The 10,457-nt window shown below is 62.1% G+C and overlaps 1 protein-coding gene across 1 annotated transcript; it reads left to right on the plus strand.

The window, feature by feature from the left end:
• Positions 1–250: 250 nt before the first annotated feature.
• On the plus strand, positions 251–7,576 carry LOC133629451 (scavenger receptor cysteine-rich type 1 protein M130-like). The gene is made up of 12 exons (XM_062020083.1): positions 251–461; positions 636–944; positions 1,164–1,478; positions 2,096–2,316; positions 2,455–2,821; positions 3,063–3,377; positions 4,260–4,622; positions 5,746–5,871; positions 6,152–6,247; positions 6,609–6,739; positions 6,903–7,055; positions 7,265–7,576. Exons 1-12 carry the CDS (start codon positions 251–253, stop codon positions 7,574–7,576), a joined length of 2,919 nt encoding a protein of 972 aa, XP_061876067.1.
• Positions 7,577–10,457: the final 2,881 nt, after the last annotated feature.

A 10,457-nucleotide genomic window follows, 5' to 3' on the forward strand; every position in this document is an offset into this window, starting at 1 on the left:
GGGATGTTCAGCCTGGAGAAGATGATGCTGAGGAGGGACAGGAGCACTCTGAAACTACTTGACAGCGGCTTGCAGTAAGGTGGCCATCAATGTCTTCTCTCAAGTGATGAATGACACGGAACGAGGTGCTGTCTCAGGGTCTGAAGGTGCTGTGGAGCTGAGGCTTGTCGGTGGTGGACAACGCTGTGCTGGGAGAGTGGAAGTGAGACGAGAGCACGAGTGGGGCACCGTGTGTGATAACTCCTGGGACATGGCCGATGCAGAGGTGGTTTGTAGGCAGCTGGGCTGTGGGGCTGCCATTGAAGCTTCCAAGCGTGGCAATTTTGGGCCAGGATCTGGCTTCATCTGGATGGATGATGTGAACTGCAACAGCACCGAGTCTTCCCTGTCTGACTGCAAATATGGAGGATGGGGCAAACATAAGTGCTCCGAGATACAGGAGGCTGGAGTGATTTGTTCAGGTAAGAGGTCAGCCTGGGGCTGATATTTGGGGCTGGGTTGGGGGAAGGGAACCTGACTGTAGCCTGAGGGGGCCCCTGAGGAGAGGAGGAAACGCTGCAGGCGTGGGTCTGTTCAGGCTGGAGAGGAGAAGGCTGAGCTCAGGGGCAGCTCCTCACCACGTTGTTTCTTGGCAGGATTTGTGCGTCTGGTGGGAGGGCAGAGCCACTGCTCAGGACGTGTGCAGGTCCATGCCGAGGGACAGTGGAAAGGCGTCTGTGGCTCCCACTTTGGTGCCCAAGCTGCCGCTGTGGCCTGCAGGGAGCTGCGCTGCGGCGGGGCCCTGTCTGTGTCTGGCACAGCTGCCTCTGGAGCGGGGCTGGGTGCCAGCTGGGACAGAGAGCTGCGCTGCGTGGGGAATGAATCCCAGCTCATCTCCTGCCCCACGGGGCCCTTGGGGGAGCGGCCCTGCAGCCAGCAGGACAGCGCTGTCCTCACCTGCACACGTAAGGGCTGCGGGACGGGGGCTGGAGGCCGGGGCTGTGCTGGGGCTCGGGGAGCAGAGGCAGGACGTGGCTGTGGGGCCAGGAGGGCTGCTGGGCTTGTGTGCAGCAGGCTGCCAGCGCCCAAGGACAAAGGCATGCTGGCCCTGGGGCCTCTGTGCCAGCTGCTGCGGGCCCAGGAGCCCCAGGGCAGCCCCTCTCCTCCTCCTCCTGTGTCCCCAGAGTACGCAGGGTTCAGGCTGGCCAACGGCAGCACAGCGTGCGAGGGGAGGGTGGAGGTTCAGCTGCTGGAGACCTGGGGGACCCTCTGTGCCTCGCGCTGGGATCTGGCCGATGCCCACGTTCTCTGTGGGCAACTGGGCTGCGGCTTTGCCGAGTCCATTCCTGGAGGAGAGCGTTTCGGCCCGGCGCCCGGCCCTGTCTGGAGAGACTCCTTCCACTGCGACGGGACTGAAGCCCGGCTGAGCCAGTGCCCAGTGACCACGCTGGGGGCCTCCCCGTGCTCCCGCGGGAACAACGCCGCGCTCATCTGCTCAGGTGAGCGCCGGGAAGATGCCGCCTTCACCCCATTTGGCCTCAGAGTGCCGTGTGGCCGCCCAAAGAAGGGGTCCCGTGGCAGCAGCAGGCTGAATGTCTCCCTGGAGAAAGCCTGGCTTCCCCAGGAGCCCGTGTGGTGTCCATGATAGAATATGGGGTACCAGGCACAGGCTGGAACACAGGGAGTTCCACTGGAACAGGAGGAGCACAGACTGCCCAGGGAGGATTTGGAGGCTCCTTCTTGGGACATTTCCCAGCCTGCCTGGACAAGTTATTGTGCTCTCTGAGGGGAACCTGCTTTAGAAGGGAGATGGGCTGGAGGATCTGTGCAGGGCCCTTCCTGCCCCCACCACACTGTGCTTCTGTGATTCTGAAGTGCAGAAAGGGCCCGAGCTTAGCCTATATTTTCATCAGCACAAGGCTCCATCTTGTCATGTTTAGTACAAAACCCCTGCCTTGCCCTTCTCCCTGAAGAGTGCCCCGGGCCCTGTTGCCACTGATGGTGGTAAGGGCCATGGGGTGGTGGTGGCCGTGGCAGGGTGAGGGGAGGGCTTGGACTGCAGCAGCTTCAAGGGCTTCTCAAACAGAAAGGATTGGCAATTGTCTGCTCTCTGCAGGCCCCGTCGGCTCCGGGTCCCTGCGGCTGGTGGGGGGAGGGAGCCGGTGCGCCGGGCGAGTGGAGATCTTCCAGCACGGGACGTGGGGCAGAGTCCTGTCTGAGCAGTGGGACGTGGCGGAGGCCCGTGTGGTGTGTCGGCAGCTGCGGTGCGGAGAGGCAGAGACGGCCTACAACCCGCCCAAGGCCGAGCGAGGGCCGGGCCCCGTGGGGCTGCGAGGGGTGCGGTGCCAGGGGCACGAGGCCCAGCTGAGCCTCTGCAACGTCTCCTGGCCTGGGAGGCCGGCGGCAGCGGGGATCGTGGAGGATGTGGGGGTGGTTTGCCAGGGTGAGTGTCCCCACGGGCCCCCCGGGGCACAGGGTGGGTGGGCAGCTGGCCCCCGCCGCCATCTGGGCTCCGTCCCTGCCACAGGGAGCCGGCGCGTGCGGCTGGCGAACGGGCCCGGGCGCTGTGCCGGGAGAGTGGAGATCTACTCCCAGGGCAGCTGGGGCAGCGTCTGCGACGACGGCTGGGACCTACCCGATGCCGCCGTCGTGTGCCGGCAGCTGGGCTGCGGAGGGGCCGTGCGGGCGCTGGGCTCTGCCGCCTTTGGGGAGGGCTCCGGGCACATCTGGCTGGACGGCGTCAACTGCTCCGGGGCCGAAGCCGCTCTCTGGGACTGCCCGGCCGGGCCCTGGGGGCGGCACGACTGCGGGCACAAAGAGGATGCCGGAGCCGTCTGCTCGGGTGCGTGGCGGGAGCTGTGGCGGGAGGCTGGTGCTCAGGGAGGCCGGGCCAGCAGGAGAGCCGGGCACGGCCAGCGCTGGCCCGGGCTGCCGCTGAGCTCCTGCGCCGGCACCTCCTGCGCACAGCCAGGCACGGGCAGCCCCGGGCCGCCGGGGTCCCTGGGGAGCTCAGCTGTGCCTGGGGGTGGGCGGCAAGGGCAGCGGTGTGCGGCCCTCAGGGACTCGTCTCTCTCCCCTGCCAGAGTTCACGGCCCTGAGGCTGGAGAACAGCGACGGCTGCTCCGGCCGCCTGCAGGTTTTCTACAACGGGACGTGGGGCAGCGTTTGCTCCAACTCGCTGACTCTCGAGACGGTGTCGCTGGTGTGCAAGGAGCTGGGCTGCGGGGACACAGGGACCCTGGAATCGCTCCTGCCCCATGGCAGGGTGTCTGGCCCCACCTGGCTGGACAACATCCAGTGTGGGGAGAGAACCAGCTCTTTCTGGCAATGTCCCTCCGCTCCCTGGAACCCGCAGTCCTGTGTCGATCTGCGGGAGGAGATCCACATCACCTGCAATGGTAACTCGGAGCCACCCAGGCACCCGGGTCACCCCAGCTCCTGCTCCCCCTGGGCATGGCCAAGGCAGAGAATACTGGAATCACAGAATTGTTTGGGTTGAAAAAGACCTTGAAAGTCATTGAGTCCCAGCCCTCCCCTCACACCACAAAGCCCACCATTGACCCATGGCCCTCAGCACCTGAGCTCCACGGTGTTGGGGTTGCTCCAAGGATGTGGAGTCCCTCACCTCCTTGGGAAGCTTTAGAATGGGGCTGTCAACCCTCTCAGGGAAACAGTTCTTCTCAGCTCTAATATAAACCTCCCCTGGGGAAACTTGAGGCTGTTTCCTCTTGTCCTATCACTCCTTACTTGGGAGAAGTGACCGATCCTCTCCTCACTCCGACCTCCTGCCAGGCAGCTGCAGAGAGTGATCGTGTCTGTCCTCAGTCTCCTCTTTGCCAGCCTGAACACCCACATTCTCTCAGCCCCTCCCAGTCAGAGTTGTGCTCCAGCCCCTCATAAAACTGGCCTCAGCCCATGCCTCCACTGTGATGGTGAGGGGCACAGGAACGGGCTGCACAGAGGGGCTGTGGAGTCTCCTCTGGTGACTTTCCAAACCCACCTGGATGAGTTCCTGTGTGACCTACTCTAGGTGGCCCTGCTCTGGCAGGGGAATTGCACTGGATGAGGTCTCGAGGTCCCTTCCCAACCTTAGGATTCCATGATTGTGTGATTCTGTGCTCACTCTCCTCTGCCCCATCCCCCGAGCAGCCCCTTCACCACAGCGTTTCCTCCTCCAGGGCTTCGCTCTGCAGTGCCCCCGACCCCGCCGGCCCCGTGCCCCAACGCCACGAGCTGCACAGGTAGGGAGCTGCTCCTCTGCTGCCCCTCTGGCCTGGCAGGGCTGTGCCCACCGTCCCGCTGCCCCAGCAGCTCTGTGCCTCCTGCAGACAGGGACAGGATCCGCGCCGTGGGAGGAGAGGACGGCTGCTCGGGCCGGGTGGAGCTGTGGCACCACGGCTCCTGGGGGACGGTGTGCGACAACGCGTGGGACGTGCAGGATGCCGAGGTGGCCTGCAGGCAGCTGGGCTGTGGGCCCGCCGTGGCTGCCCTGCCCGAGGCTGCCTTTGGGGAGGGCACGGGCCCCATCTGGCTGGAGCAGGTGGAGTGTCGGGGCACAGAGGCGGCTCTGCAGCACTGCTGGGCCTGGCCCGGGGACCGCGGGCTCTGCCGGCACAAGGAGGACGCGGCCGTGCGCTGCGCGGGTGAGTGCAGGGGCTGCAACTCTGCCCGGGACAGGGGCAGGGGGTTGGGGAAGGGATTTGGGCTCGCTTGGGCCTGGCATCATGGCCCTGGCCTCTCATGGAGTTCGTCAGGCTGGAAAAGTCCTTTGAGATCATGGAGTCCAAGTGTTGCCCTCACACTGCCAAGCTCACCACTGACCCATGGCCCCCAGCACCTCAGCTCCACGGCTTTGGGATCCCTCCAGGGCTGAGGACTCCCCCACCTCCCTGGGCAGCCTGGCACAGGGGCTGACAACCCTCTCAGGGAAACAGTTCTGCCTCAGCTCCAACCTCAACCTCCCCTCGGACAGCTTGAGGCTGTTTCCTCTTGTCCTATCACTCCTTACTCGGGAGAAGTGATTTATCCCCACCTCACTCCACTCTCCTGTCAATCACCCCTCAGTGTCCTTCTAACTGGATCAAGCTCCAAGCCCCCAGTCCCTGGGAAGGGCCATCCCCACGTTTTCCCCCTCTCCAGAGCCAGAACCTCCCTGTGCAGTGCAGGCGCCTGGTGCCGAGTGGCAGCAGCCTCAGTGGAATCAGCCATCCCGCGGCCACTGCCCATGGGGCCCAGCAGCCCTGGGGCTGGCCCCTGGCTACCTGGGTCATCCCACCGGCTGCCCGGATCACAGGCACTGGGCCTCATCCTGCTCTGGCTTTGCAGCACTGCAGGATGGGGCAGCTTGGGCTGTGGGATGTGTCAGGGCCACCCCAGATACAGGGGGCTATGGTGGGGAGGGGGCTCCCTGATGCCCGCACAACCTCAGAAGCACAGCTCTGCTTTTCCTCCCCTGCAGCTCCAGTTGCGACAGCAGCATCACCACCCCGAGCAGGTAACTTGTCTTGTCCCTGGGGATCCCTGGGGCTGGGCTCTGCCCCAAAGCCTGAGGGAAGGGGCTGCTTGCTGGGGGGTGCAAATGTGGTGGGAGGAGGCCCTGGGCTGGGGCTGAGGGGCTGGAGAGGGTTGTAAGTGGCTCAGCAGGGTGGGAGCTGCCCCAGTACTGGATCCTGGGCTGCTCCGTGTGTGCTGGCAGCCAGGACTGGTGCTGCCTCCAGCTCCCCAGCCCCGGATGGCGCTGCCCCTTCCGTGCTCTTGCCCATACAGGTCCCACACGAGGCCGTGTGAGCAGCGGCGGGAGAGTCTCGGTGCCCGTCATCGTCTGCATCGTCCTGGGGGCCCTTCTCTGCCTGCTCCTGGCCCTCCTGGTCAGGCAAGTGCTGAGGCGCAGAGGTGGGTCCTTGCAGAACGGTCCCGGGGGCAGATGGCTCCTGGCAGGGCTCTGGGGGCTGTGGGGTGGCACCGAGGGGCAGAGGCAGAGCCGAGGGGATGAGGCTGGGCGCTGCCTGGAGCAGCTGCAGAGCGTCTGCGCAGCGCCATTGCCCTCCCTGGGGATGTGGCAGCCACGGCTGGGCAGCGCAGTGGGGCTGGAGCAGCCCTGGGCTGGCCCCAGGAACAGGTCTGGGGGAGCACGGTGGGGTCCTGCAGCCCCTCTGCCCGTCCCTGTGCCCAGGCTCCAGGAGAGCTCAGCAGCCCTTCCCCGAGGCCGTGTACGAGGAGATCGATTACAGCCCGGTGTGGAAGGAGCAGGAGAGGTTTGGGCGCTCAGGTGGGTGCGGGGCTTTCCTGGGGGCACATCTGCAGGCCCCTTTCCCCTGGCCCCGAGACAGGGCTGGTCCCTCACAGGCCCCAGGCCCTGCAGCACGTGGGCTGTGCAGGGAACATCTGGGTCGTGGCCCAGCCAAAGCAGCTCCCTCCCCTCCAGCTTTCCCTGCCCATCCGGACAGCCCCTCTCCTCCTGTCCACCACCAGACCCCCGAGGATGGAGGGAGAGAGGGAGGGAGAGAAGGGACTGTGCTGTGAGACAGTCTCTCATAGGTGGGGTTTGTCCAAGGGGAGCTGGGTGTATTCCCAGCCGGCCTCATCCCTGTGCAGCCCCAGCTCTGGGAGTCCTCCTTCCCCTTCCCCAGCAGCTGTGGGGGCTTCGCTGCATGATACCCACTGTGCATCTCCCCAGGCTCCTCCTCAGAGGGGTCCCTGCCCCGGCTGCAGCCCTCCCCTGTGGCCAGTGAGGAGGAGGATGCTGTGGGAGCAGCTCCAGGTAAGGCTGGGATGGAACGAGGCGGCCCCGAGTGTCACCATGGGAGACGGGGAGGCCATGAGGGGGTCTCCTGTGGTCTCAGCCCCATGTCCCTGCACATCCACCCACCCTCTGCTCCATGCGAGGCGTCTACTCCCTGTCAGCGCCTCCCCTCTCCTTCCAGACAGTCCCGTCCTGCCCCCAGGCGGCCCAGCGGATGGCTACGATGATGCCAGAGAGGTTTCTGAGCCCGAGGAGGCTGCTGGCCCTGGGCAGGGAGCTTGGCAAAGGCCCAGGGAGCCGGAGGAGGGAGCAGGGCCCGGGGACTCAGCCGGAGGTGAGAGGGAAATGTGGCGCCGGCAGGGCCCTGGTGCCACCCGAGTCGCTGCCGTTAGCGAGGCCCAAAGCTGCCGGGAAGGGCGAAGCTGCCAAGGAGTGTTCCTTGGAAGGGCCGGGGCTGGCAGCAGGAGCTGCAGGTGGTGAGGAGCAGGGAGGAGGGGGACGCGCAGGAGGGGAAACTGCAACGTCCTGCCTCGCTGCTGGCAGGGGCGAAGCTGCGCTCCCGCAGAAGCGCCGGGGTCCCTGGAGCTGGAGGAGAGCCCTCGTCCCTGTCCCGGGGGAGCTGCGGCTATGACGACGCCCAAGAGGTGTCTGTGGCACGTCCCTGTGAGGACATCGAGGCCGTGGCACCGCAGGTCGGGGCACAACAGCCCCCGACGGGAGCGTGTGGTGCTGCCGCGGGGCCGCAGCAGCCAGGAGAGCCCTGAGCACCAGGACACTGTCTGCACCCAGGGGCGGCAGAAGGAGTTTCCTCTGGCTTTGGCCTCGTGCCGAGCCTCAGTGTCGCGGTGGTTGTGATTAAAAGCCTCGGGGGGTTGCCCCGCAGCCGGTGCTTCCCTGTGCAGGCGTCGCGGTGTCTCGTGGCGCTGGGAAGGAGCCCGTCCCAGGGGCAGCGGGTTTGGGGTCGGGCTTTGGGGCCGCCGGAGCCCCTGAGCCCTTGGGCACGTGCCCCTGGCACAGACACTGCCACGCCGCCAGCCGCGGGGCCGGCACAAAGGGCCCTGTGGGAGGTGCCGCCACGTGCCCCCGTGGCAGTGCCCATCTCCTCAGCTCCCAGCGGGGTCAGGAGGCAGCTGTGCTCCCCGCCACCCTGATGTGGGCCACACAGGCTGGGATTCCCTCTCCCCACCCTCTGCCATCATCCCGCTCACTGGGGGCCATTCCTGCTGCCTCAGGGCCTGGCACAGCCCCAGCGCTCTGGGCACAGCCGCAGAGCCGCCTCCCCCTTCAGCAGGGCCTGGGATGTTCCACAGCAGCCCTGGGACCCCCTTGTGCAGCTCCCCTCCAGCCCCCACCTCTGCCCTCCTGCTGCCTCAACAGGGATGTCACTTTGGGCTTGTGCAGGCTCAGAATTTGTGTGTGGGAGCAGGGGGCTGGGAGCAGAGAGGCTGGGGACACCTTTCTGTCACTCAGCACTGCTGGAGGGCCAGGCCAATGGAGATGGGATGCCCAGGAGACAGGTGCTGCAGCCCAAAGCAGTGGCCCAGCCCCTGGCCTGGCTGAGGAGGAGGCTCAGGGGAGCACGTTTCCATGGCACAGGAGATGTTTGTGTCTCTCCCCTAAAGCAGGAGCTGCTGGCAGCAGTGCCAGGGTCCCTCTCCCATGCTCAGGGTTTTCACCTGCCTGGCTGCCCACAGCAGGGAAATCTCTTACACTGAAGCCAGGAGGGGAGGATGGTTGGACACTCAGGCATGGCCTGGCTCCCAGACTGCCGCCATTGCAGCTGGGTCACAGAGCCACAGCATCAACCACAGAGTCACAGAGCCACAGCATCAGCCACAGAGTCACCGAGTCACAGATTCCATCACAGAGTCACCGAGTCACAGCATCAGTCATAGAAACGTTATCAAAAGTAGCAAATTTAAGTGATTTTATCAAATAGGTAGTTTAAAGAAAATTTACAACTAACTTAGCAGAGCTCAGCAGAACAGGGATTGTTGCCTGGGGAGGTGGGCTGTGAGGTGGTGCTCCCCATCTCCCTCTGCCACCTTTCCCTTTCCCCCAGTGACTGCAGATGTTTGCTGACTTCACGCTCCTCAGGCACCATCAGCCTTTGGGCTTTCTGAGGCAGGAGCTTCCCTTCTTATCAGCCACTTACCAGGTTCACACAATGAAGCTGTGGATTCATGGTCATCCCAAGCTAGTGTTCCTTCAGCCTCAACATTAATTCCTTCTAACCACCACAGCCTGTTTCTCAAGGTACTTTGCTCCTTGTCCTTGCTTTCAAGGAAAATGACATTCCATGAAGAAGAACAAAGATGCATCTTGGAGGCTAAAAATAAGTGGTGAGGTGCTAAAAATGCCTCTTTGGAGTCTAAAACCAGGCTCTGGAAACACAAATGAAGATTTAGGAAAAGAAAAAAGGAAGCTTTGGAGCTTACAGAAGAGCTTTTAGGGCCCCAAAAGGAAGATTCAATGTTTAAAATGAGACTTAGGGTTCCAAGAAGGAGGTTTTGGGCTGTAAAACAAGGAGTTGGGCACTCACTTCTTTCTTTGGGCCTTAAAAATGAGATTTTGAGGCCTTAAAAGTGAGGATCTGGACCCTACAAATGAGAGTTTGAGCTGTAAGAATGAGGTTCTCGGCCTTAAAATAAGGATTTGGACACTATAAATGAGGGTTTGGACACTCAAGATGCAGCTTAGAGTCTAAAAAGAACAGGTCAGATGCTGAAAATGCAACTTTGGAACCTAAAACAAAGCTCTGGAAGCTGGAAAGAAGATTCTGGAAAGCAAGAATGAGGATTCAGTCCTGAAAAAATGAAAGCTGTGGGTTTTTGACTTCAAAATATTGGACTTTGACTGCTAAAGACAAGACTTTGAGCCCCACAAAATGAGGCTTTGTGTCCTCAAAATAAGGTGTTGGACCTTAAAATAAGGCTTCAGGCCTTAAAAAGGAGACTTTGAGCTCTAAAAATGTAGCTTTGGGCCCTAGGAGGAGGCTTTGGGCCCTAATTTGAGGTTCTGGGCCTAAAAATTGTGGCTTTGGACTGTAAACATAGGAGTTTGGACCCTAAAGTATAGCTTTGGGACATAATATGAGGTTTTGGACACTAAAAATGTGGCTTTAGTGCTGAAAAATGAGGTGCTGAGCTTGGTTGGCTGCAGCCCATGTCACATTGATGAACAACCTGTGTGAGAGTGACCATGGTAAGCTCCATCCCTCCACGTTGCAGCTCTTCACATCAGGCCAGAAATAATTCACCGTTATTTTTCCAACCCAGGTCCATCTCAGTCCCTTCTGCCTCAGCAGCCTGATGCACCTCTTGGGCTTTTTGATGTTCTTCAGCGGCCACACTCTCAGGGTTTTATTTCCACAGGCAGCTTTTGCAGCTGCCCGTCGATGTCTTGCCGCAGCAGGGCAGAAATGGGAGCCAGGGCTCTGCTGTGGGTGTGAGGACACAGCCCTGCATGGTGTGGGCTACACCATGGCGTGAGCCCCTCGCATGTTGGGCTGTTCTGCCGTTGAGTGAATGTCCCAATGGATGATGGAAACTTCTCCTGGATGTGTGGTTGCAGATGTGTCTCCAGTTCCTGTGCTGGAACCCACCGTGTATCCCAGCAGTGAGGGCTCTGTCTTGAGGGGCTGCACAGACTAAACTCTCCAATAGCCAGATTTTATTAATCAGAAATTGAACTTTACTCATTCTGTTCAGGTCTTGAAGGAGCTGGGAACAAGTCT

This window comes from Colius striatus, unplaced genomic scaffold (genome assembly GCF_028858725.1).
Source record: "Colius striatus isolate bColStr4 unplaced genomic scaffold, bColStr4.1.hap1 scaffold_45, whole genome shotgun sequence".
Lineage (NCBI taxonomy): Eukaryota > Metazoa > Chordata > Aves > Coliiformes > Coliidae > Colius > Colius striatus.